This window comes from Vombatus ursinus, unplaced genomic scaffold (assembly GCF_900497805.2).
Source record: "Vombatus ursinus unplaced genomic scaffold, bare-nosed wombat genome assembly UNPS02014812.1, whole genome shotgun sequence".
Classification (NCBI taxonomy): Eukaryota; Metazoa; Chordata; class Mammalia; order Diprotodontia; family Vombatidae; genus Vombatus; species Vombatus ursinus.
In genome coordinates, this window is record NW_020954590.1 from 34,519,651 (window position 1) to 34,547,192 (window position 27,542).

At 43.2% G+C, this 27,542-nt stretch overlaps 1 protein-coding gene across 2 annotated transcripts in view; it reads left to right on the top strand.

Moving 5' to 3' along the window:
* The first annotated feature begins 602 nt into the window (after positions 1-602).
* Positions 603-27,542, top strand: part of LOC114054222 (carbonic anhydrase 13) — a 54,725-nt gene continuing 27,785 nt past the window's right edge. For both annotated transcript variants that reach the window (XM_027877397.1, XM_027877396.1), the window contains exons 1-3: positions 603-746; positions 4,908-5,105; positions 21,983-22,101. In XM_027877397.1, the coding sequence (XP_027733198.1) occupies positions 710-746; positions 4,908-5,105; positions 21,983-22,101 (354 nt within the window). In that variant the 5' untranslated portion in view covers positions 603-709. The remainder of the gene's footprint in view (positions 747-4,907; positions 5,106-21,982; positions 22,102-27,542) is intronic.

Here is a 27,542-nt window from a genome sequence, read left to right on the forward strand (position 1 = left end):
AGACCCGAGTTCAGATGTAACTTCAAATGATTTCTGGCCCTGAGACCCTGGCACATTCTTAATCTGTTTTTCCTGTTATCCTCATCTGTAAAATGGGGAAATTAATAGCATCTATCCACTCACAGGGCTGTTGTGAGTACCCAGTGACATATTGTCTGTAAGGCTACTCTGCTATTGTTATTATTGGGACCTTAGAAGCTATCCACCGCATTTTACTGATGTGGAAACTGAGGCCAAGAGAGGTTAAAGAGCCTTGCCTACGGTCACCCATGCCAGAGCTGGGATTTGAGTTCAGGTCTTCTGACTCCCAATCACTGCCCGCGCGATCCGCTCCACTCTAACTTGGGGGGCTGGGGGGAAGGGTGAGTGCACCGCACAATTCACTGCTTCTTCCGCGTCTCCGCCCGCCCCAGACCCCACGCGGGGAGAAGGCTCCCATAGCGTCCCCTCCTTCCCCTCCCCCTCCGGGTGCGCCTCCCGGGGCGGCTCCGAGCGCCCTGCCCTCCCCGGCTGGGAGCACCGCCCCCTAGCGGAGTCTCCTGGGAGGGGCCGCCCCCGCCGGCGGGCCGCGCGACTTCAAGTTCATTCCCGAGCCGGCTGCGGCGAGCGGGGCTGGAGGAGCGCAGGCTGCTGCGTCCGTCCGCTTCGGTCCTCCCGGTCCTCTCTGAAGTCCCACGCGGCCTCGCCTCCTCGTCATCCCCCGGGAACCATGTCCAGGCTCAGTTGGGGCTACTGCGAGCACAACGGTGAGGGAAAGGAGTTGGGGAGCTTGGGGGAAGCCGAGGCCGGGCGGGGGTTTCCAGCTCTGCGGGGCGCGCGGCTCACGCTGCTCCTAGTGCCTGGGACGCGCAGCTGGGGTCCGCGGGGGTGGCTGGGCAGGGCGCAGCCCCGCTGCTTCTGTGCAGTTGGAGGAAACTTTCTGGTTCCTCCTTAGTCGGTTTGCAAAACCCCAGCCGGGGAAGGGCTGGTGGGGTCTGTGACGTGTTGCCCTGGAAAGCATTAATTTTTTTTTGGCGAGAGTTGGTATGTGTCATCATTGTCATGGTTACAAAAACCCATCACTAAATAATTTCCTGAAATGCTTGCTAACCTTTGCTTTGTAGTAACTGCTTAACTAAAGTCAGAAGTATTAATCGGATCAACTCAAACAACAATGTATTTTTTTTCTTAATGAATCGAGGCGTGCCATGTGCCAGACGCTTCTCAGCGCTGGGTCGGACGTAACGTGTCCAGACCATTGCAACATGCAGGGGTTTAAGGGGCTCTTTTTTCGGGGCCCCCGGGGGGCAGCTGGGGCTGCACAGGAGCCAGGCACACGGCAGTCTGGCTAACGGTTATGCCCCATGTCCTAGGTATGCGATTCTTCTGTGAATTGTGGCTACTTTGGTGCTATTTCTTAACCCTCCCTACCCCCTATCGAGATTAAGAATTACTATTTGTAAAACTACTGAAAGCATAGATTTCATGGATTGAAACAACTCCAACAATAATGTGCATGTTTGTTCATGTAGATCCTAAACTTGATAGAGTATAACAATAATTCTAGTTTTTCTGCTTTAAATGCCAGTAAGTACTAATCATCACTCAATGAATTCAAGTTGTGGATGACTGTCAATTAGGTCACTATATAATGAACCAAGTATTGGTTATGTTGTAATGTATATTTTTATGTAAGATTTGTATATTTTGTGTAAATATATTTCTATATTTTTAATTTTTACCAAAGATAAAACTATAAAACAAAATTCAGTTTTCTGTGTTGTGCTGTGTGTTGTGTGGTAAACAGTAAACAAACTGTAGAATGCACCCTAGGAAAGATGGAAAGATGGAAAGATGGATTTCTTTTCTAATTAGTGTTATACTCCGGCTTCATGGAGTTTATAATGAATGTGCTAGTTAAGTTAATGGCAGCAGGTGAAATTTAGAAGTATAATTAATGAATGCTATTCTTTTAGAGAATTTCTTCCTAGCTGAGGTCTTAATTACAATTTTATATTTGGCTAATTTCACCTCCTACTTTGAAAGAGAAAAATGCATTTCTCTTCATTTCCTTCTCAGCTGGAGTCATTATTGTTAAGTATTTGTTACTAGATGCCAGCAGTGTGCATATTGCTCAGAAGGGAGTAAAAAAAAAATCCCTGCTCAGTAGGGGTATTGAATGGAAATGTATGTCTTCCAGAGAAGCTCATATTCATTCCTAAGCTCTTTTGTCAGGCCTAGAAAAGTTTTGAGCAAAGGAATAACTTGAATCTCTGCTTGGGACTGTAATATATATGTCTCTCTCTTCCCCTTATAAATTCATCGTGATGTTGGACAAAGTATCTGAAACTAGGCCACCCAAAGGGTATTTGATAGGCTTTATTTGTTGATTTTGGTCTTGGATATAGAGCATTCATATACCAGGAATTTAGAACTGAATTCAAATAGCATTGAGTTGCTCTAGAGAAACTATTGCATAACTCAGTTTTGAAACTGTGCGTGTCACTTTAAAATGTGTTTTAAATCACATGCTCTCAAAAAAAGAAAGTATAACTTCTTTAAGAAGCAGGTTTGCTGGTGCAGCACACTCTATACAATAGTTAGTTAATAGGTAACCTTTGGTATTTGATGCAAAGTAGCTTGTATGCCAACTTTGAGCTTCAAAGGACTTTGGATAAGGAGAGAAGTTAGTGGAGAGGGAAAAGTCTTGATGGGGAAAAAGATGCAGGATAGTAAATATATGCTATGTATATTTTCATGGTCCATCTACAACCTAATTTTCTTCCACTTAAGCCAAAGCTTGTCAACTGTTAGAACTCCAGTTTTAGAAGTTTCTGCCTCATAAAAAGAAGTACAAAAAGACTGGACTGTTACACAGTGGTATTTGATTAGAGACCTAGATGAGGGAACTAATAAGTAACTTAATCTGTCCTCTCTGAGAAGTTGAAAGCAGGTAATTGAAGGCTTTTGACAAGCAAAGCTTCTAGTTAAGTTCACTGGGTTGGATACAGAGCTGAAGTAAACTGAAAAGCCTTTTAACTTAAAATGGTATAGATAGCTGTATTGACCTCAGGGAAGCATTAAAAGAAAGAAAAAGTTAAAGATTCCTCATTAGTGTAAGATAAAAGAAATCATGGCGAGATTAAGCAGTATGAAAATATAGTTGAAAGTTATAAGAGTCTGTCTAGGGTGTTGGATTTTCTTTAAATCTTGCTTTAACTTATAATCCCCTTCATTCAGATATTAGTAATCATGAATTATGCTTTATTTTAATAAAGAGCTGGGTTGTTGGGTTTTTTTTTTTCCAATAGAAGAAGCATCGTTTGCATCCTAGTATGTTAAATACTCTTTAGGTACTTATCCTGACTAGGTTACGACTTAGCCACTTAGAGAAAAGAATTGAAATTAGTCACCACTATTCAACTGGTGGTTGCTATGCAAATTGGAAGCATAGTATCTAGGAGAAAATCAACAGCCTCTGAAAGCCTTTGCTTGCAAGCCCAACCCTATAAAGTGGGGTTCAACTATGCAGGTGACTGTACCTTTCCTACCGATTTTGTTGAAGAGAAGAGATAGGCTTTCAATTCATAGTAGTATGAGAAAGCAAAAATTCATAGGTTACTCATGTCACCTCTGGCCACCAGCCTTCTCTATGTTGAAATATGGGGTAGGATGTTTGTTTTACTATATGTGAAGGAGTGTCATGCTTCCTGAGCCTGTGCTCCATACTATAACATTGATGGTTTGCCAAGTTTTACTTAAGAGTTCCAAGATGAGGAAAGAGTGGCACAGATGAAGTCTATGAATTGTTGAAGGGCATCCTTGAATACTGCCCTCCTCTTCTGCCCTCTCTTTCCCAAGTCTCTGCCTCACCTTCTGTAAACCTGTGTGGGTTGCTGCCCGATACTGTTTGCAGAAGGCCAACATTCTGTTTCTGAGAGCAGAAAAGAAAGTACATCTTTTTCCAATAATGACTTTTCGGTTTTCTTTGGAAGTTAGGCTTCTTTTAAAGAACATTAGGTAAACGTGTATGACTTCCTCATATACAAAGGGAAGATATTTTAAAAGTTGTATTTGAAATTTAAATAGGGAAAACCAAAGGGTTTTATATTGATAATGAAAAAAAAGCGATAAATTACAACTAGACAGTCATCCCCTTGGGGTCAAGGATCATTTCATTCCTTTTTGTGTGTCTCTTAGCACCTAAGACATGGTAGTTCCCAAAGGAGGCCTGCATAGAATATTTATATGTGTGTGTTTGTGTGTATACATATATATATATGTGTATATATATATTGATGGTGGTTGTCCTTCGTTCTCAAAGAGGAGCAAAACGACATCACTATGCTGGAGTCAAGTTTACGGTGTGTCCGATTGTGACTGATGAGACCAATATGAGCTTGGAAGGCTCTACCACAGGTCGGGCACAAATAGTCCAAGTGAACATTTGGGGTGGATTCTTTAAATTTGTGCATCTTGTGTTTCTTTTGAGCTGTTTCAATTCTGCTTTGCTCATAGAGCACAGCACCTTCTCTGATGTGGACACGCTATTCGGGGTCAGTACTGTGCCAGTGTCTCCCATGTCACACAATCAGTTCCAAAGTTCTTAAGAGACACCTTGAGAGTGTCGTTGTATCACTTCTTCTGACCATCATGTGAATGCTTGCCCTCTGCGAGTCCTCCATAGAATAGTCTTTTTGGCAAGTGTATGTTTTGCTTTTGAACATCGTGGCCAGCCCATCGGAGTTGTGCTGTCTGCTGGAAGTTTGAATGCTTGGCAGTTCAGTTCGAGAAAGGACTTAAGTGTCTGGTATCTTACTCTACCAGGTGATCTTCAGAATCTCCCAAAGGCAATGGATGTATATGTATATATGTATATAAATATAAATGAATGAACAAACCAAGTTACTTAGTTCTTATCATCATAGGCCCTATTCATTGGAGTGAACTTTTCCCAATTGCTGATGGGGATCACCAATCTCCGATTGAGATCAATACCAAAGAAGTGAAATACGACTCATCTCTCCGGCCTCTCAGTATCAAGTATGATCCAACATCAGCTAAAATAATCAGCAATAGTGGTCATTCCTTCAGTGTGGACTTTGATGATTCAGAAGACAAATCAGGTTGGTTTGGGGAAGGGAAAATACTGTTACATTGAAATTATTTTGTTCTGGTTGTTTAGTCACGTCTGATTCTTCATGACCCCATCTGGGGTTTTCTTGGCAAAGATGCAGGAGTTGTTTGCCATTTTCTTCTTATACCGTTTTATAGGATGAGGAAACTCAGGCAAACAATGTTAAGTGACCTGTCCAGAGTCACATAGCTAGTTAGTGTTTGAGGCTGAATTTGAACTCAGATCTTTTTGACTCCAGGCCTGGTGCTCTATCCATCTAGCTAATTATTGAAATTTAAAAACCTACCATAGTTATTGGGAGGGGGGAGAAGGGGGACAATCGTATTTATATGAAGCTTTAATAGTGATCTTAATTTGTAACTATGACCGCTTAGTATTCAAGACCATGAAAGTGTTGACAGCTCAATATTACTTCATAAAACCATTATTTTTTCCTTTAAAATTCAAGTTATCTCATACTTAGAATTTTTAGAGCTGGAAAGGACCTTGGAGACATCTCTCTCACTCCACAGGTGAGGAAGCAGGCCTGGAGAGATTAAACAACTTATCCAAAGTTGCACAGCTAATAAATAGTAGGGGCAGGACTCAATCCCATCTCACTTGCAGACCAGTCAGTTTTCTTTTCACTGTGCCACCATAGCACCGTACCAGCAATTGGAACATGTCTTTTATCTGAATAGAAAGGGTTAGGATTTTAGTTTTTAAAAAGGGATATGGAACAACTTTCTATCATGTGTTGATAATAGGAACATAACTTGAAATTAAAGGTCATGTTCTGATCAGCGCTTAATTACCACAGTGCCTTATTAACAGTGAGCATTTAATAAGGATTTGTTGATGGACTGGTTAATCAGTAAAACTTCATTGTCCTAGTCAGTGCTTTAATAGATCTATGATTTTTTCAGTTTGTATGCTCCCCCCTCTGATGTAAATCAAAGTCCCTTTGCTTCTTAGTGGATGGTTTTAAGTTTCCATGGACCAAAAAAAAAAAAAATTAAAAATTTATCGCATGGTAGTGATTCTTTAATGATGATGATGTTCTCCTTGACCTGGGTAGTTCTCAGATGACAGACACAGAGTCCATCCCTGGGAGATGGAAGACTTTCCAGTTTGAAAATATGGTTTAGGAGCTCCAGTTTTGATGCTTTAGCTTAAGGTCACTTCCACATCCTTTTACAAAGCCAAATAAATATAGAATATATTACATAGTGATGTCTTCCTTTAAATGAACAGTTGTAATTTTCTCAAAAGCTTTGTGTTTTTATAATTATAAGGATTGCCAAGAAAATGGTTCATTAAAATGAGGCTATAGGTGACAGAGAAAACTGTGTAAAAATTATACCCAGAGATATTTTTTGGAGTCTCTGGTATCCTTTTTTTTTTAAATTTAGCTTTGACAAATCAAATCAAATGCCACCGTAATTGGAAATAGAAGTTTTAAAAAGATACTATTCATTGGAAGAAAGTTTTCTTATTTAGAGAAAAGTGGCTATAGTTTAGCAGTAATGTCCTAGATTTATGTATAGTTTTGCAATTAGCAAAAGTTACCTGCCCTCCAAACTTTCTTTCCCATATTTCCTAATTCACAGTGGTGATTTATTTTTTGCCAGAGCATAAATTACTTGAAAGAACACTGAACTCTTGCTATAGACTTCATTTCCATTTTTATTTTCCACCTATTTCATGCAGAATCAATCCAGTTCCTTTCTAACTTTAATCCTTAACCTTCTAAGCTAATTGGTGTGCTATGAATAACAGATATATCATAGGCACACTCCAGGGTTATGAGTAAAGGCTCTAAATACAGAGTATATATTGTTATGATTGCTATTACTGTCAGTAATAATAGTATTTAGTGTCTTTGAAAAAAATTATTTTGAGTCATTTAAAGAAGATGAGCCATCCCCTTTTAGTTTTAGGATAATAATTACTTAAGATTGTATATTAACTAAAAGTTAGTAGTTTGTTCTGTACAAACATATATTGTATTTCATTGGAGAGGGCTTGCATTATCTTCCAGAATTGGTGGGTTGTGGGCTTTATAATAGCAGTGTCAGAATCAGATAAAAGTGGATCCCTGCCTATTGCATGTTGATTAACATTATCTTTATTGTATTGTATTTGTATTTATTTTGTCAAACCTGTCTGAATTACATTTAATCTGGTTCCTGGGGCTGCAAGTTTGATAACTGTGCTTTGTAAGAAGGGAAAGCAAAAAGAACCTGGTGGCAGAATTATACAGCTCTGGGATTTTAGTTGTCTGGCTATCTTTCTCTGTGTGCCTAGGTTTATGTTCCTCTTTGGCATGTCTCATACGTTTGTCTGGGCTGTAAGCTACTTGAAGTCTGAGGGACAGAATTCACCAAAGTACTAAACGTGATTATTTCATGTCACAAGATCTACATCCATGACAAGTTTCTACAGGGCAGGGAATATTGTCATTCTAACCTTTGTATCTATCTCCCTTCCTAGCATAATTCCAAATACCTAGTAGGCACTTAATAAATGCTTGTTCACTTGAACATCTTTTTAGCCCTTTACTATTCTTTCAAGCATGACTGTGTCAGAAGTCAGGATATCCTGATAGTATTCAAGGAACCCTGACAAGCAACTGCCAACATACAAAGGGGGTTCCCCTTATCCTTGTAACTCCAGAGCTTGTGGAACTGGGACCCTGACAGGGAGGGTACCCTTTGATAGCAAGGGATAGTGTTGGACTTCTTAGATACTTATTAGTTATGTAACTCTGACCAAGCCACGTAACCTCTCCCAGCCTCAGTTTCCTCATCTGTAAAATGGATATAATAGCACCTAACTCAAAGAGTTCTGAATTGATGAGGTCACAGACAGACCAATTTGAGCACATGTGCTATCATTATTATAACTTTCCTTGGACTATTCACCAGGCCAAGTCTTCAGTGACTCCTGAGACTATAGCCTCTTTACTAGCAGGAACCTCAAGTCAAGGGGAATAAAACAATGATGATGAAAATAGCTCACTTTTATAAAACATTTTAAGGTTACAAACCCTTTTCCTTTTTTTAAAATTTCTTGTTTTGCTAATTGTATCAGGGTGGGGAACCTGTAGCCTGGAGGCCATGTGTGGCACTATAGGACCTCAAGTGCAGTTTCACAGAGTTTGGATTCTGTCAAAGGGTCAAAGGACCCAGGGGGCCCCGTATTGCCTTGAGGACCAAGTTCCCCACCCCTGGTTTAGATGTTAAAAAAGTGATGGAAAAAATGTCAGTAATGCAGAATTACACTTAGAAAGGTATCCTGTGTACATATTTTGAAGGAGAAAATTGAGTTGTTAAAAGTTTACTAGCACCCCCCTGAATGGTAGGTGTTTTTCAAATAGCAGAAGCCTGTGAAAGTTGCATCACACAGGCAAGTAAAGGACTATACAGGACAATAAAAGGGGATATAAAATTTTCATTTTTAAAAATTTTTTTAGATCTCTTCTTTTTTTTTAAATCATCAATTTATTTTTAACATTCTTTTTTAAAAATGTTGAGTTCCAGATTCCCTCCCTTCCTCCAGCCCTTTCCCAACCCACTGAAAAGGCAAGCAATATCATATCAGTATGAACCCTTTTTCAAAACAACCTTATAAGGTAGGTAGGTGGTACAGATACTATTACCCCAGTATAAAACTGGGGTAGGGAAACTGAAGCTTAGAGAAATTAAGTGACTTGTCCAGGTCATGTACCTAGTATTAGAGCTGGGACCTAAACTCAAATTATTTAACTCCCTTCTCCACCTATAAGGATCGAAGTACAGTAAACTTAGGAGGGTGAGGAAAAATTCCTGATTGATGTAATGTTTAAATTCAAGCCTCTGTCTGCAGTTAACCAGCCTTGAGAAGGGGAAGATGCAAGAGCTGTCATTTTGTTCTTCCTGACAGAGCCCAGAAGGTACAACACCAGAAAGAATAATTGGGAGTGGAAAGTAACACACATGATTCCATTGGAAGAGAGGCAAGGAAAGAAGACCAGCCTTAGCAGGTAGTGCAGTGACAGGGCCTTGACGCAGGCTGTAACATAGACAGGGTCACTGACACAGGAGGAAGCAGTGGACCACCACTGCTTTGGTCTGACTGGTGATGAGGAACCTTCGAAGGACCCGGCTAGTTCTCCACCAGCAGAATATTGAAAGGCTGGTCACTCACCCCACAAAAAGGGAAGTGGCAAGGAAGAAGCCTAAAGGGAAAATGCTGTAATTACAACCAGAAGGCGGAACAGTTCATCTGTGGGGTGGGAATGTAGTGGCTGTTTGTTGGCAGTATCCCTAATGAAGAAAACTAGGTGGTGCAGTAGATAGAGCACTGGGCCTGGAGTCAGGAAGACCTGCACTCAAATCCAGCCTCAGACACTACTAGCTGTGTGACCCAGAGCTATTTACTTCACCTTTGTTTGTCTTAATCCACTGGAAAAGGAAATGGCAAACCACTCCAGTATCGTTGTTAGAAAAAACTCCATGGACAGTATTGGTATGCTATGGTCCATGGGTCACAAAGAGTTGGACGTGGCTGAACAACAAGTTAAGAGTTGGGGTGAGAGGGAGAGGAAATCAGAAAAGATCTCATGAGCTGAGTTCTGACAGAAGCTAGAGATTTTAAGATGTGCAGGCCTGGTAGGAATTGTATTGCCCACATAGGGGACAGGCTGTGCAAAGGCACAAAGATAGGGGATGGAATGTTGTTGGATGAGAAGAGGCCATTTGACTAGATTGTAGAAAGTATAAAGAGGAGTAAAATATAAGGCTGGAAAGATGGGTTTAAGCCAGGCTGTAAAGAGTTTCTTTCCAAATGGAGGATTTTGGTTTGTGTTCCTAACTTTTAGAAAAGGATATTTACTAAGGTGATTGATACGGTAAGAACAGTTGGCACAAAACAACCCATCCCCTCCTAAAACAAAGTCTTGTGACCCATAAATACATGTAAGAGTCCAGGGGAAAGTGAGCTCTAGCTTAGTGAGTAATGGGACAAAGGTATAACCTGAAGCTCCTGGTTTCTGAAAGTCTTTTCCCATTTGTGGGATGCTCAAGAAGTTCTCCATAAGCATAATCGATCTGTCTTTCTGTCCTTGGACCTCAGTGCAGGCACTGCTGCATCTGGCCACTATGGGGGTCCAAAGACAGGCAGGGGAGGGAAGGGGCAGAGGGTGTGAGGGTGCCATGCTCAAATGCTGGTGAGAAGATGCCAAGTTCAGAATCCTCTGCACCCTTCAGAGCTCATAAGGTCCTTTTCTGGGGTGGAGTAGGAGACCTGACTAAAGCTGAAGTGTAATACTCTCTCTCCCAGACAGATTTTTCCTTCTCAAAAGGTTTAATAAGAGTGCCACACTAACTCAAGCTTCTGGATTGTTTGGCAGTTTATAGATGATCCTTGGGGCATGACCAAATTTCCTTGGCCTATCCAAACATGATTCTTGTGCAACTCATTCTAGTTCAAAGTACTTTTTACAGTTAATAATAATAGCTAGCATTAATAGCGTTAAAGTTTGCAAAGTATTGTAAATATGTTAATTCATTTAATTCTCACAATAACACTGTAGGTGGGTGCTTTATTATCTCCATTTCACAGATGAGGAAACTGAGGCAGTGAGAGCTTAAGTGACTTGTCCTGGGTCATCCAGCTAGGGAATGTCAGAGGCTTAATTCAAACTCAGATCTTCTGGACTCCAAATCTTGAACTCTGTCCTCTAGGCCACCTAGCACCTTCTAAGTCTAAGGCCTATGATTGAATTGATTGGGGCCCTCACCACTTAACTTTAAGTGGGGTGGAGTTGAGTAAATCAACCCCACCCTTATGGTGGTAAGAGCCAGCCAGCACTACTTCATTATGAAAGGAAGCATGCCAGACTAACCTTGTTTCCTATTTTGATAAGATGAGTAGACTTGTTGTTCAAGTGAAAACTATAGATTTAGGTAGCTTATATAGGTATTAAGCAAAGGATTTGACAGGATCTTTCATGTTATCATTGTGAAGAGAATAGAGAGGTAAGGGCCATATTCAGAATTGGTTCAATGAACAGATCCAAAGTATAGTTATAACTTGGGGTCTATGTTGTTTAAAATCTTTATTGTTAACTTGGATAAAGCATAGGCAGAGGCTTATTAAATTTGGATGAAGGGCCAAGATCTAAACAGATCTTAACGTGGTTGGAAAGATGGCCAAATTTATTGAAATGAAATTTAATAGAGATAAATATCAAAACAATGAGTACCAGAAAATATCAATTTTACAAGTACTAGGTAAGACATAGCCAAATAACAAAGTGTTTGAAAATGTTTTGGGTGTTGTAGTGAACCACAAGCATAATATGAGTGGTCAGTGTGATTTGGCAGCTAAAAAATCTAGTGTGACCTTGGATCCCATCCAGAGAGGTGTAGTATCCTGAACAAGCAAGATAATAATATCATCGCATTCTGCTCCAGTTAGACCACATTTGGATTACTGGGTTCAGTTTTGAGTGCTGTGTATTAGGAAGGACATTGACAAACTGGAGAGCATCCTAGAGGATGATCAAGATGGTGAGAGGCCTAGAAACCATTCAGTGTGAGGACTGGGAGAAATAGAAAGGTATAGCAAAGACATAGGGAAGATGTGATAGCTGTCAAGTATTTGACGGGCCTGTCATGCGGAAGACAGTCTAGACAGGGATCAGGACAGGGATCAATAGGCAAAAGTTCCAGAGAGGCACATTTAGGTACATCATAAGGAATCTGATGCTTTGGGAGGTAGGGCTTCAAGCATAGACTAGGTGACCATTAGTTGGAGATGTGAGAGCTACAATTACTGTGGACCCCTCCAGCACTAAGATTTTAAAATGCATGTTCAACTGAATTGAATTTTTCAGATGTGACAGTCTGTGTAAGTGTTCATTAGTTAAGTGTCTGTAAAAAGTGGAGCTTTTATTTAGATCACAGGGAACTTTCAAGGATAAATCTGAAAATGTCTATAAAATGCTTTGTATCCCTTAGGGATAAGAACTATATAAAAGTGGGTCGACATTATTTTGTGTTTCTCAAGATAAGTTAAAAGAGAAGACTTTAGGTTCATTTTGTGAATTAAAAATGTGTATCGGGATTTAACAAAGAAATTAAATTTCTTGCAGAGATCTTATTAGACAAAGAAAACTGCTGCTAATATATACTTGTAAAACAAAGAGATGATATAAAAGGTCTTGCTATACCTGCCTCCAGCCTGGATTCTGAACTAGACTTATTTCAGGAGTGTGTTTTTGTTCTGCCACTTTCCCATTCTCCTGGACCAGCTCGTCCTCTCCTTTTTTCAAGGTTCATTCCACAATTATTATTTAAACTCAATAATCTGCTTTTTATCTGTCCGGTGAATGGTTTTATGATTCAGCTCAGGTCTCATTATACAACAGGAAGAAACAAAAAGACAATTGAAATGGACGGGCCGAGAGTAACCAGACACACGCCAAATTAGAAAATAGAGAGCATTTACTGGAGCCGGCCGGCGACTGTCCCCTGGATGCAATCCTAGGAGAGCAGTCCCAAGCAAGGGAAATAACAAAACTTTATACCCAGCAGTTTCCAATTGTGGATTAGCAATCCTTTGAGGTAGGGGAATTTACAATTGTAGATTAGCGATCCTTTGAGATAGGGGAATTTACAATTGTAGATTAGCGATCCTTTGGGGTAGGAGAGTTTACAATTGTGATTAGGGATCCTTTGAAGTAGAAACTCAGGAGGTCAGGCTAGGGGGGGGGTTGTTTTTGTGACAACTCAGTCCACCTCACTCCCCCCTTTTCACGGACTAAAAGAGTCAGACGGGGGACTCATCAGAGTCCAGAGGAGCATAGGATTGACGCAGGACAAACAACTGGAGTGCTTGCACTCGTTTCTGGACATAGCGGGTTATGCATTTTATGAAACAAGGGGCCACGAGTAACCCAAGGAGGAGAAGGGCCAGAGGGCCCACCACTCTGGAGAGTAGGGTGGTTAGCCAGGGGGACCAATTATACAGGGTCTGATACCAAGAAGACCCCGTTGCCCGTGCGCGGTCCCTCTTATCTAACCGCTGCCTAAAGGCTTGCAAGGACTCCCGAATAACTCCAGACCGATTGGCGTAGAAACAGCAGGTTTCTCCCAACGCCATGCATAAGCCTCCCTGTTTGAGGAACAGTAGGTCCGAGCCTCGGCGGTTCTGGAGAACCACTTCGGCCAGAGAGTCTAGGGAAGTCTCAAGGTGTGAGACTAGCTCTTCCAAGGAGCGTAGGTCCCTGTCTACCTGTGCACTCAAGGCACCGTAGTTGGCTTTCCCCTGTATCAGGGCTGAGGCCCCAACAGCAGCGGAGCCGGCTACTCCGAGTCCCACCAATATAGGAACCAAGATAGGTACAGCCCTCCTGGAGCGAGTTAGGCCAAAATGCTCAGCTGCCCCTTCCTCTGAGTAGACATATACCTGAGGAAAGACACGCACCACTACACAGAGCTCGGTCGGGTTGAGGAAACGAATGTCCTGTATGCAGGTGGTGAGTCCTCTGGTACAAGCGAACCATACTCCAGGTGGGGCGGTTAACAGGAGGTCAGAGCTTTTGGATGTGGGGGAAATAAGAATGACTGAAGTGCACGTAGCGTTGAACGGGGAGGACCGCAGCGGGTAGTCAGGCCCGAGCAAACACATTCCTTTGCCCTGGACATCGTCTAGGGTAAGTCTAGGCTTGTCTGGGTTACAGCGGGCAGGTATGGCAAAGGGTCGTTTGGACTTACTTAAAGACAACTTTCCCACAGAGGTGATGTTAAGTTCGATAGCAATTCCTACGAAATAGGGGGGGGCTGGATTCAGACACAGCCAACAGGAGGTGGTTATGTTTGGATCAGACAAATTTAGGAATGAGTGGACAGCAGAGAGTGTATCAAAAATGGGGGAACCTAGGTTAGTGAGGGTCTCTGGATTTTCGGGAGCCTCTGGTACCAGGTCCCTAACAGATGGTGGGGCGAGAGTCAACATGGCTTGTGGGTTAAGGATGGGATTCGGACCTATTGGGAGTGTACGGGTGGGAACTGCGATTTTCTGAATGGTAAAAAGGACCCCATTATCCCACCCAGTCATGTATAACCTTAAACCCCAAGAATGCCCGAGATTCCAAGAGTCATTAGTGTCCTGCTTGACTGTTAGAATCATAGGGTTACATTTCCCAGGCCAGCAGGAGGCGGGGAGGGGGCTTTGTCTCTCCAGGGTGATTAGGGGGTCCCGGCCGCCCCTAGGAATCCACCTGGCCACAGTCTCACAACCCCATTCTGCGCAGTGAAAGTGATTACTACCCTGACAGGAAGGATTCCCCGTGGCCGGACAAACATAGAATTCAATACTTCTGATTCTCACTTCCCCTGCCCCGGGTGTGGTTGGAGTGGTGGGAATAGTGGGGCAGTATCCCCTTCCCCCAGCGATAGGGTCCCGCATAGCCCGGTTTTGATTCCATCCTGGTCCCAAGAGGGCACAGAGGTCAAACCTGAAAGTGGGGGCTCCGTAACTGGTGAGAGCTTGGACGGTGGTCCCATCGTTAGTTCGGGAGAGAATCCACCTGGATGGGGTAGGGCTATAGGGGTCACCCAAAGTCATCTCACAAGCAAAAAGAAAGAGAAGAAGAGTCAAGTTCTGGAGAGTCGAAGCTTTAGGTCGGACACTGCTTCTGCTGTTCAGGCGGTGGAGTTGGGCTCTGGGGCCTTCTTGATGTGTGACCGATGTATCCATGCCTTGCGGCCGGCAACCTTGACGGCAGAGGGGTTGCAGAGGATAATTTGATACGGGCCCGTCCACCGTGGTTCCAGGGCTGGTCCAGCTGGAAGCTTGCGAGTGAGGACCCACTCTCCCAGTGACAGGGCGTCCGATGAAGTTGCAGGGTCTGGTTCTTTCCCCGCAGCTTTCAGGACTGAGCGCACAGCGTTCTGGACCTCACGCAAAGCCTGGAAGGACTTAAGAAGAGTCGGATTAGTGATATCTGGGGCTGGAATAGCTGCAGATACTCTTGGAATAATAGGAGGGGGGGCTCCATAGAGGATCTCATATGAAGATAAAGAGAGGGTTGAGGAATTGGGAGTACACTGGGCCCGGAGGAGGGCGAAGGGAAGGAGACTGACCCAGCTATCGCCAGTTTCTATTTTAAGTTTAGCAATGTGCTCCTTTAGAGTTCTATTCATCCTCTCTACCTGCCCTGAACTTTGAGGCCTATATGCACAGTGCAATTTCCATTTCAATCCCAGCATCTTTGATAGGCTTTGAATTGTTGTGGACACAAATGCTGGGCCGTTGTCAGAGCCTATCGAGGCAGGCAGGCCAAATCTAGGAATAAGTTCAAAGAACAGCTTTTTGGCCACTACAGTTGCAGTTTCAGTTTTGACTGGAAATGCTTCCGGCCATCCAGAAAATGTGTCCACGAATACAAGGAGAAAACGGTACCCTCCCAACCCATACGGTCGGGGGGTCAGTTCCACGGGTGTGAGCAGGAACATGAATTACCGCCACCTCCTTGGGAAGCCAGACAGCATCCAGCAGTTCCTGGATCTGACTCTTGTTCCTAATCTCCTTACCCGCCGAGGTTAACAGTCCCCATTGGAGATATACATATCCATGGACATGAACAGTGGCAAAGGCATAGCGGCTATCTGTGTAAATATTAACTTCCCTTCCTGCAGAGAGTCTAAGGGCTTGAGTTAAGGCAATGAGTTCAGCACGTTGAGCAGATGTGCCGGGGGGTAGAGCGGTCTCCCAGAGGGTCTCAACCGGAGTGACCACGGCTGCACCCGCCCTGCGGATCCCCTCCTGAACAAAACTGCTGCCGTCCGTGAAGAGCACTAGGTCTGGGTTTGTTAAAGGAACATCAGTAAGTCCAGGGCGGGACGTGTGGATGGAGTCCAGTGTGTCCAGGCAATCATGTATAGGGGAGGAAGGAGGGGAGTCAGGGAGCAGGGTGGCCGGGTTGAGTGTGACCGGAGGAGCAAAGGTGATGCGCGCGGGATCGAGGAGTAGGGATTGGTAATGAGTCAGGCGTGAATTTGAGATCCATCTTGTCGGCGGGGAATGTAAAAGCTGTTCCAGATGATGCGATGCTGAAATCTCAAGAGGCTGCCCGAAGGTGAGCTTAGCGGCTTCCCTAACCAAGAAGGCAACGGCCGCCACAGTTCGCAGGCAAGAGGGCCACCCGGAAGCCACAGGGTCCAGCTGCTTGGATAGATAGGCAACAGGACGATTCCAGGGCCCCAGGGGCTGGGTCAGAACCCCTTTGGCCATAGCTCTAGACTCAGACACATAGAGGCGGAAGGGCTTGGACAGGTCTGGCAGGGAGAGGGCAGGCGTGCTGGACAGCGCCTTTCGGAGCTTGTCGAATGCTTCCTGCTGCCGTGGTCCCCAAACAAATTGGGTGGGTTCACCAGTTAGGGCCTCATATAGGGGTTTGGCAACCTCGGCAAACCCCAAGATCCAGAGGTGACAGTATCCAGCCATCCCCAGGAATTCCCGGAGCCCGCGGCGGTCCCTCGGGGCGGGCATGCCCAAAATGGCAGCTACACGCCCCGAGACAGTAACCTTTGACCGGAACGAAGGGTGAAACCCAAGTAAACAACGGATTGAGAGCACAGTTGTGCTTTCTTTCCAGAGATACGATAGCCGGAAGCTTCAAGCAACTGGAGAAGGTGGAGAGTTGCATCTTTGCATATTGCCTCAGAGGAAGTAGCTAACAAAAGGTCATCAACATACTGGAGGAGAGTGACCTCCGGATGCGAGACCCGGAAGGCGGCCAAGTCGGAGGCCAGAGCTGAGCCAAAAAGTGTAGGGGAGTTCTTAAAACCTTGGGGAAGCCGGGTCCAGGTGAGCTGAGAGGATGTCCCAGTGTTAGGATCTGTCCAAGTAAAAGCGAATATAGGTTGGCTTACTGGTGCCAAGGGAATGGAAAAGAAAGGGTCCTTCAGATCCAAAACAGTATACCAAGTCCGAGCAGGATCCAGGGAAGACAGCAACGTGTACGGGTTTGGTACAGTAGGATGTACAGTTTCCACCTGGGCGTTGACTTCTCGTAGATCCTGGACAGGACGGAAGTCTCCAGACCCGGGATTGCGAACTGGAAGTAGGGGGGTGTTCCATGAGCTCTGGCAGGGTCGTAGAATGCCTGCCGCCAAGAGTCGATCGATGTGAGGCTTGATGCCCAAAAGGGCAGCTCGAGTCAACGGGTATTGTTGGACACGCGCAGGGGTTGCTGTGGACGAGAGCTGGACCACCACTGGGGGCTGGTGTCCTGCTAGACCAAACGGGTTGGTCTCAGCCCAGACCCCAGGAACCAAGCCTTTGAAATGGTTCAACAGAGTTAGGGAAGTAGGGGTGGAGGTGGTCGAGGGGCGGTCTGGGGAAAACGTTAGGGGGAGGAGGCGAGACTCCTCCGACAACGGGCAGGTGAGAACAAGTTGTGGCAGGTTAAACCCGAGAGTGGGGTTAGGTCCCTTAAAGGAAATGATAGCCTGAAGCTTGTGTAGGAGATCTCGGCCAAGCAAGGGGTAAGGGCAATCAGGCATTACTAGAAATGAATGGGAGACTAGGCCCTTCCCTAACCGGACTTCCCGAGAAGTGGTGAGGGGTACAGACTATTTTCGTCCAGTAGCTCCCTGGACCTGCACAGTGGATGATGAGAGGGAGCCCAGTGGGGATTTCAGGACCGATGCTGCAGCTCCAGAGTCGACTAGGAATGAGACAGGTTGACCCCCAACACTGAGAGTAACCCTCGGCTCCAGGGGGTCAAGAGTCACAACGGACTTTGAGCCGGGGCACCCCTAGTCTGTATTCAAAGTCAATAAAGGCTCTGCCTTCTCTTTCAGCCCGCGATTAGGGCACTCAGATTTCCAATGGCCCATGGCTTTGCAGTAAGCACACTGGTCCCGAGCTAAAGGAGGCCTTCCCAAGCCTTTACCCTTATAGGGGCTCCCAGCGTTTGGCCCCTCCCGCCTTCCTTTCCACCCTTGCTTCTGAGCCTCCCCTGGAACCTGTGCTAAAGCTGCCACTACCGCCCTTGCGACCGTGCGAGTTTGCTTGTCTTGAGTCTCTTCACGATAGTCAAACACCCGCTTGGCCACTTCCATGAGTTCAGTCAGATTTTTACCCTCAAAACCTTCAAGTTTCTGTAGCTTCCGACGGATGTCCGGAGCTGAATTGGCTACGAAATCAATTACGATGGCTCTCCGGTTATTGGGATCCTCTGGGTCGATAGGGGTATAGGTTCGATATGCCTCGTAGAGGTGCTCCAAGTATGCAGCTGGGGACTCGTTCCTGCCCTGTCTAACCTCACTGACTTTGGACATATTGGTTGGCTTCCGTGCTGCTGCCTGTAACCCTCCCAGCAACAACTGGCGATACCTGTCCAGTGCTTCCCTACCGCGATCAGTGTTGGGGTCCCAGTTGGGCCGGTTCTCAGGGAAGATGTGGTTACGGCGCCCCGGGTCAGTAGAGGGATGTCCATCTGGGTCCAGAACTCCCTTCCTGGCTTCTAAAAGAATCCTGTCACGCTCCTCGGTTGTGAAAAGAACCCGGAGGAGCTGCTGGCAGTCATCCCAGGTGGGCTGATGAGTATAAAAGACAGTCTCTAGGAGGGCGATTAGGCTCTGGGGCTTATCAGAGAAGGATGGGTTTTGGTGTTTCCAAACACCAAACACAGTTGTTACAGTTGTACAAATCACTGGTGGAGAAGGGAACATATACCATGAACGGTCTCCCTGATTCTCCGGGAGGGGAAGGAACTTGCTGCAGGGGAAACGCTGACACAGTGGAATCTGGGGTCAAACTGGAATTAGAAGGGCCATAAGGAGCACCTGCTCGAGTATGGGGTGGACTTATCAGAGGAGGGGCTGGGTGGACTTATCAGAGGAGGGGCTGAGGGGCTCAGAGACCCTGAGGTTGGGTACGGGGGTGGATCTGAAACCTGGGACTGGGAGTACTCAGCTGGATCTAGGGGGTCAGAATCAGGGGGTGGTAAGACAGGAGAAAGCTGTGTGACGACCTTAGGACTTTTGGGAGGCTTGCGGCTAAAGGTCGTCTTTGATTTCGTTCCTGGTCTTAGTTTTGAAAGGGCCTGGACCTGTAGTGGTCCCGAAGGGGGTTTGAAATCAATCCAGGCGGTGATATAGGGGACCTGATCGGGGTGGCCAGGTATACCATAGACAATTCCCCTTACCCGGCCGGCCACCGAGACGTCAAACGTACCCTCCGGGGGCCAGCCTACCTCGAAGGTGGGCCATTCCTGTTGGCAAAAGAGAGCTAATTTCTTTTTAGTAACCTGAAACCCATAACCTTTTGCTATACGCCGATATTGTTTGAAGTTCCGTAAGACAATAAAGAGAGGGGAGCCTGGCTTAGGGCTTGAGGGTCCCTGTCCCATGGTGGATTAAGGACTGAGAAAGAAAAGAGTAACAAATAGACGTGCTCACGTAAGCAAGGACCAAACACGGACACAGGGAAGACACAGTCAAGAAAGGGTAGAGGGGAATCAAACTGCCTCGATTCCGAACAACCTGGACAACGAGACAGGAATTTACCCCCCCCCCCCCCCCACGGAACAAATAGTAGATAGACGCACGCACACACAGTAGACGCAAAAACGGGAAAAAGACACAGTCAAAACCCTGGATGCTCCTGACACAGTAGCGGGGAACGAACCCATCTCAGCTCCGAACAGCCTGGAGAATGAGGCAGGAAGTCTTCCCCCCCCCACCCCACCACGGAGCGCACAGTGGACACACACACACACAGTGACATCGGCGCCGGACAGACACAATCAGACAGGCAGGACTCTCACACGGCGTCCCGTGGAGGTCAGTAAGGGCGTTGCAGCTGCGTCCAGCCTGGCCACTTACTTCAGAAGAGTACTCACCAGAACAGACAGATTACAGATTGCTCTATGCCCAATTAAGGATTTGTGGTCCGGGCAGCCTGGTGCGCACGGGCTATCTCAGCATTCGGGGCCAGGGAACGTCTTCCTGGTGGCCACCCCCTGGACGGTGAGAAGCCTGGCCTTCCAGAGATGCCCGTGTCTGGTGCCCAGAGGGCAATCTCGGTGGGACCTCCAAATGAAATGGACGGGCCGAGAGTAACCAGACACACGCCAAATTAGAAAATAGAGAGCATTTACTGGAGCCGGCCGGCGACTGTCCCCAGGATGCAATCCTAGGAGAGCAGTCCCAAGCAAGGGAAATAACAAAACTTTATACCCAGCAGTTTCCAATTGTGGATTAGCAATCCTTTGAGGTAGGGGAATTTACAATTGTGGATTAGCGATCCTTTGGGGTAGGAGAGTTTACAATTGTGATTAGCGATCCTTTGAAGTAGAAACTCAGGAGGTCAGGCTGGGGGGGGTTGTTTTTGTGACAACTCAGTCCACCTCAACAATATCACTGTTGATTGCTTTCCATGAAGTGTTTCATTGCCCATTAGTGACTGACAGCTTTACTTTGCAAAGCACTCTATTTAGATTGTGATTTCATTTAGGAAAATGTGTCTTTTAAATCACTTGCCCTATACCTGGCCTTCAAAAGTACTTTTTTAAAAGTTCCAGAAGCATACTTGGATTTTTATTATAGATTTGCATTGTGGAAACTGTTTTTAAAAGAGTGAGAAAGGATGGAGTCCTCTTTTCTAGTATGTAAGGTTAAAAGCTATTTATTTTCAGGTTTCTTTTGTCTGCCACTACTGAGAAGGCTCTGGGAGATTGACGTCTTCTTTATTGTAAAGACATCTGAGAGAATGAATCCAAAAGGAGCCCTTGCCAGTTGGCCCCTTCTCAACACTGTGATTAAATATTCTCAAACCACGGTCTATAAGTATGAGCTCTTTTAATTGACAGGAGTTTTTAAGGTCAACACTTGTTAGTCACACATATTAATCTTGAAACACAGAGTCCTGTTGAGCAAGGGAAAAGTGACTTAGAACAAAGTAGATCTGTACAGCAATTCCTGCCTTCCCACGTGAAGCAAAAAGAAGAAAATGTCTCAGGTGAAAAATAAGATTTCTGCTCTTTGATTCTTCTTTCTGCTAGTATGCAGTTAAGCCTGATACTTCTGTTAACACTTCTCCATTATCAAGTGTGGCACATTGTATTTGATTCCTTGTGACATCATAAGAGGAGGATGGTTTTAGCTGAATTCTTTGCCAACTTTCTGTCTCACAATTGGACTGATAGAAATGGTTTTTGACAGGGGCTCAATAGCGCTTATGCTGTTTCCATCTCTTCCATCTTCATTACTCCCATTTCCTTTTAAGTCTGCTCAAGATAAGAGTAGTTGTGAGGAGACCAATTAAGACTGCCTTCAACCTTTGAAGCTTTTGTATATCTCCTTTGTATGCATCTTATTGCCCTGGCTTTAGCATCTGTAAAATGTGGAGGTTGAACTAGATGACAGTGTTCTTCCAGGGTCCTGAAGTTCTCTGGTTCTCTGTGTTTTCCCCAAGGGGACCAAATATTACCTAATAGCAAAGTTAATTTTTTTGAAGAGGGAATTTTGCTATGACTGTGTATCTTTCTTACTGATGTGTTTCCATCAGAATTACTAGAAGGAGGGAAGAAATGCTTTGGAAGCCTTTCATCTCACTGAGAGAGGAGAGATCTGACCTTAAAGCATCATTTTTAGAGGACTAAACTAAAGTTCAGACAGGATGACTTGGTTCAGGCTTGAGGATTCCTGATTTCTGATTTTCAGTTCCTCTACCTGTTTTGGCTTCCATTGTATTTAAACAGGGAAAAACATTCCTTCTTGTTTTCTAAAAAGTTACTATGTGGACTCCATAGCCTTTTAAATCATTGATCTTCAAGATTACAGAAAGCTGTTTCTTGTTAACAATTCAAATTTTGTTGGTTTTTAGTTCTGAGTGGAGGTCCCCTCACTGGAACCTACAGGCTACGACAATTTCACCTTCATTGGGGCTCCACTGACGATCAGGGCTCTGAGCATGCAGTAGACGGAGTGAAATATGCAGCAGAGGTAAGACACCTGAATATATATTCAGGGCTGAATATGGAGAGGGTATTTACCTAATGTATTCAGGGCTGACTATAGAGAAGTTATTTACCTGTTTGGTATGACTTGAGGGGTAACTAAGAAGAGTTTCTTGCCCAATCCCGGTGCCACAGCGCCTTAAATTCCAGTATTCTTACTTTTGGGTTAGGTAACACCCTCTCCAGGAACTTAGAGGCATAAACATTGGCAAGGAGAAGACAAAGTTATTCCTATTTTTAGAGGACATAATGCTTTAGAAAACTCTGGACAATGAGTTATGATTAATAGCTTCAGTAAAGTAGCAGGATGCAAAAATGAATATACAAAAATCATCAGCATCACTATATAGTACTCACAAAAATTTAGAGGAAAGGATAGAGAAGTACCATTCAAAATAATTCAAAATGCACAATCTAAAACATTTAGGATTAACCTACCAAGACACATGCAGGGCTTATATAAGTAAAGCTACAAAATAATCTTTATAAAAATTAAGGAAGACGTAAGTAATTGAAAATATTTATTGTTCATTGTTAATCTGGGTCAATATAATAAAATGATGATACTACTTAAATAGGTTCATAGACTTAGTGCTGTAACAATCAAATTTTCTAGAGATTACTTTATGAAACTAGACAAAATAATAACAAAATATGTTAGCAAGAACAAAATTAGTATTACAAAAGAAATAATAATAATAAAAGGAATGAAAGGGGCCTAATATCAGATCTTAAACTATACTATAAAGCAGTTAGATAAAAGCTATCTATAGGTTAAAACATACAAAAATAGATCAGACTAGTGTCAACTGGACTTGCTTGCGAAGGCTGGAGCTGAACAGACAGAGCAGGCAAGAACAACTGTGCAGAGACTAAGACAGAAGTTTATATTCTACAGTAAGGGAAACAGGTTGCAAGCAAAGAGGGAAGTTAGATACCTGTTCTGGGCCCCTCCCCCGCAGGGGGGGGACCATGCCTTAGTTTGGGCAAATCTCAGACTTAAACCAATGGCCTCACAGAGAGCTTGTAGCCCTGACTACGAGGGAAAACAACAATAGTGAAACAACTTTGATTCATAGCAGGTCTTCATGACCAGACTGCAGGTACTTGTCCAGGCTCAGGGAACACCTGGTGCTGGTCAAAGCAATACAATAATTATGTGGAATAATTCTGGGATTTTGCTGTGGCTGAGATCATCCAGAGGGTGAGTGCAAAGGATTGTTGTTAGGCCAAGCTCAGGGCACAGCTTGCTTGCTGGGCCTTAGCTCTAGAAAATAGGATGTCTCCTAACTGTATCTTGACACTAGATAGGCAGTCAATCAGCAAGCATTCACTAAGTTCTTAATGTGTACTAGACACTGTGCTAAGTGCTAGGGATACAAAAAAAAGGCATAAGCAGGACCCCCAAAGCAGAGGAGCACAGTAACCCAAAGTTAGATAAACTCTCTTGGAAAAATTAAATAAAAATAAGTTTAAATCAGTATTTTATACCACATACCGTAGTAAATGGCAAATGGATTAGTGACTTAAATGTAAAAGGCTATATACCCATGGAACATTTGAGAACAGTTGCTTTTTCCAACTTAGATTGGGGGATGGGAATTTATAACCAAACAAGAAATAAAGGCAATCATAAAAGAACTCTTACCTGGAGTAAGAGGAAAAATGTTGAGTGGAGTAAAAAAAACTTTGCCTCATCTATCTCTGAAAACAAGCTCTGATGCTGATACATACATATATACATTCATGTCCTTACTCATTCTGACCCAGTGTCAAACCTGTAAATGATCATAGCTCCTAATTGGACAGTGGCAGTTGGCCTACACAAGGAGCTGTGGCAGAAGACCCAGGGGTCCCCAGTTATCAACTCAAGCTCTCACCCAATTTCTGGTCCTGATTAGGAAACTCCCCTGCCCATATGTGGTATCAATAAGTAACCCTGGGAATTTCCTCACCACATCTGGGTCTGATTTAGGAATGCCCCTTCCCATATCTAGCATTGATTAACCTATTCTCAACCAAACCCATATTTAAAGTATAAAACTTCCTCAGATCCCACTCCTACTGTGTACTGCCACTCAAATCTTTCATACCATACACATCTTGCCTTTCTTAAGTGAGTGACTCTGGCTCTGTATGTGTGGCTTAATCTTTGTATTACTGTATAGAGTGAGAGTGTGTGTGTGTGTGTGCACGCGCGCGCGTGCGCGCACGCATGCGAGCTCAGATGCTTTGATTTTGCCTGCTTGCTGGATCTCATATTGATAAGTCTCATGCTTGTAATACCTTCCAAAGTGCCAGTTTCCTATAAATCTTCAAGCCTGAGTCTTTGCTCTAACCTGAGCCATGAGGTAAAACATAACATATGTACGTATGCTTATTCAATGCTTAATGGCTGCCAAACTTAGATTAAATGCAATGACTAGTCTTGGTGCTAGAGGACAGATGATGAATCACACTTAACCCTTCTCAGTAGAGAGGTGGAAGGCAGTAAGTGGGGAATGTTACACATGTGGTCAGACATGGTTGCTGTGTTTGGTTTAGCCTAATAGTTTTAATTTATTACATGAAAAGGTTCATTTTAGGGATGGGTAGATATTATATTGAAAAATGCTTGGTAAAAAAAGATATCAGTAAAACTTAAAAGTATTACTTTTTATTGGGCAGTCTATTAAAAAAATACAATGCAGATGTTCGTAGAAGGGGTACTACGGTAACATGAGCTAGTTTGCTTTCCTCTGTCACAGAAGGAACTAGGGCAGCTTAAAAGTCCTTAATAGGGTGTCTATAGAGAGGAGAAAGAGGACACCAAAACTGAACCTGATTTTGTTTTGTTTCAGGCCGGTCTTATCCATAATTAACACAGGCATTAAAGTATAGTAGGATGCTAACCTTTGCAAATTAAATATGTGCTATCAAAAATGTTTCATCTCTCAGAAAAGTATGAATTCTCCTATACTACACATTCATTATACCTTTACAAGTGTAACTTGAAATCCAGGTTCATTCAATTAGAAATACTGATGGAATCATATCATAATCTTTCAGGGATATTTTTCCTGCCTACCAGAAAGTTCTGACAATTACTCTCTTTACTATAATTATGTGTGTGTATAGATATATATGTGTATATATGTATGTGTATGTATGTAACTAGAGAATACTAACACTCTTTTTAGCATCTGTTCTATAAAGTACCTAATTATTTGTGTAGTAGGTGCTCTCTTTAAAAAGAAAGATATGGAAAGCTTAATGTTGCATTGAAATGAACTTTAGCACCTAGTTTCCTGGGTTACTTTAATGGTGAAATAAATAAGAAAGATGAAGAAAGCCAAAGGGTAGAAGAAGCTTGATAAATAGATATATGTATTACTATAGGTAATTGCTTAGCTGTTGTAGGCCTTAGTTTTATCATCTGTAAATTGAGGGAATTCAACTAAATGATATCTGAATTTCTACGCCTGTGATCTAATTGAAAGGCGTGGGGGTTGGGGTCAAGGTGGGTGTTAGGTTACAACCAAAATGAGTTAGAGAGCACTTGGACATTTTGAACTTTTCAGATGATTCAGAAGCATTGGTGTGGCTATCTGGATCTGAGCATTTTACCTTAGAAATTACTAATTCACATTAGCTACTAATTAAGTTTTAAAAATAAATTTATTGATTGATATCTTTTGTTTTTACATGGTCTACATTTCCCAATGTATCCTTCCCCCTTTCCCTAGCCTTATAACAAAGAAGAAAAAAAGAAAAAAAAAGTTAAGGAAAACTAAACAACACATTGAAAAGGTCTGGCATTGTATATAATGTTGCACACCCATAGTCTCCTGCCTTTGCAAAGAAGCAGAGAAGATATTTTTTCATATCTCTTCTTTGGAGCCCAGCTTGATCATAATGATTTCAAAACATTCATTATTGATTGTGTTGTTCTTTGCATTTACACTGTTGGAGTTATTGTATTTTTTTTTTCTTGGTTCCACTTACTTTACTCTGGATCAGTTCACTCTGGATCAGTTCATATAAATTTTCCTATGCTTCTCAATATTCATCTTCTTAATAATTTCTTATAGCATAGTAATATTTCATTACATTTATGTACCACAACTCACTTAGCACATCCTCAGTGGAAGACCTTCTATTTTATTTCCATTTGTTACCACAGAAATACTGCTAGAAAAATTTTGGTTTATGTGAGGCCGTTCTTTTTACCATTAGCCTCTTTGGTGTATGTGCCCAGTAGCAGAATCTCTGGGTCAAAGGGCATAGACGCTTTAGTTACTTTCTTTACATAATGCCAGTTGCTTTCCAGATGGGTTGTGTTAATTTACAACTCTACTGGCAGTGCATAATGGGATTATCTTCCTACAAGACCTCCAACATTGATTATTGATACTTTTAAACTTCTTTGCCAACTAGCTTTATGGTTGTTTGGTGAAATCTCAGAATTCATTTGATTTGTACTTTTCTTATTATTAGCAATTTGGAGCAGTCTTTCATATGGTTTTTAATAATACCTTCGAGTGCTGTTTGTTATCATTTGATCGCTTATTTATTGGGGAATAGCTTTTGGTCTTAATTATTTCTGTTTGCTGTCTATCTGGCACATCAGACCCTTATCAGAGGTATTTGAAACAAATATTTTTCCCCAGCCAATTGTTCTAGACTGGGTACCTGATCTTGTTCTCTCCTAATTTTTTTGGTATGATCTCTTAATATTCAGGTCAAGTATCCTCTTTGAGTTCATTGTGCTGTGGTGTGTAGTCACCTAATTAGATGCTAACTTTGCTTACAACTCATGGTTTTTAAGATTTAACATGCTGTCTCTAGGCTTGAACTCTGGCTTCTTTTGACCATTTCTGATTTCCATAAACTATAAATAAACATAACTTTGCCTCATTAATTTATGGCCACACCTTATATTTTTGTAATCAGCCAATAAACTCTTACTTAGCAGAGTTTGCTTCTATTGGCAGAATGTTTTCTGTGGGAAAACCTTAATATCCTGATATTTGGTAAAATCTCATGGCCCTATTCTTCACAACAAAACAAGTCTTGGTTCTGTACCTTCTCAGAAAGGTGACAAGCATTTTATTAGTAGTTTGTTGTTTATTACTGTTTATTAATAATTTTTAATATTTTACTACCCCCTGAAGAAGGTTCATACAAGAACACAATATTTTGAAGTTAATAAAAAGGCAGCATAGCTTAGTGGAGAGAGGGTTGTCTGGAAAACCTGGGTTCAAGTCTTTCTTCAAACATATACTAGTTGTGTGACTGCACAAGTTACTTAACCTCTCAATGTCCCCAGGCAGCTCTCTAGGGCTATAAGTTGCAGATGAATTATTGATCTACACTGGTGGAATTTCCTTTACTGTTGAAGTCATGTGTCTGAACTATGTACCCAGACCAAAAAAAAAGAGAAATATT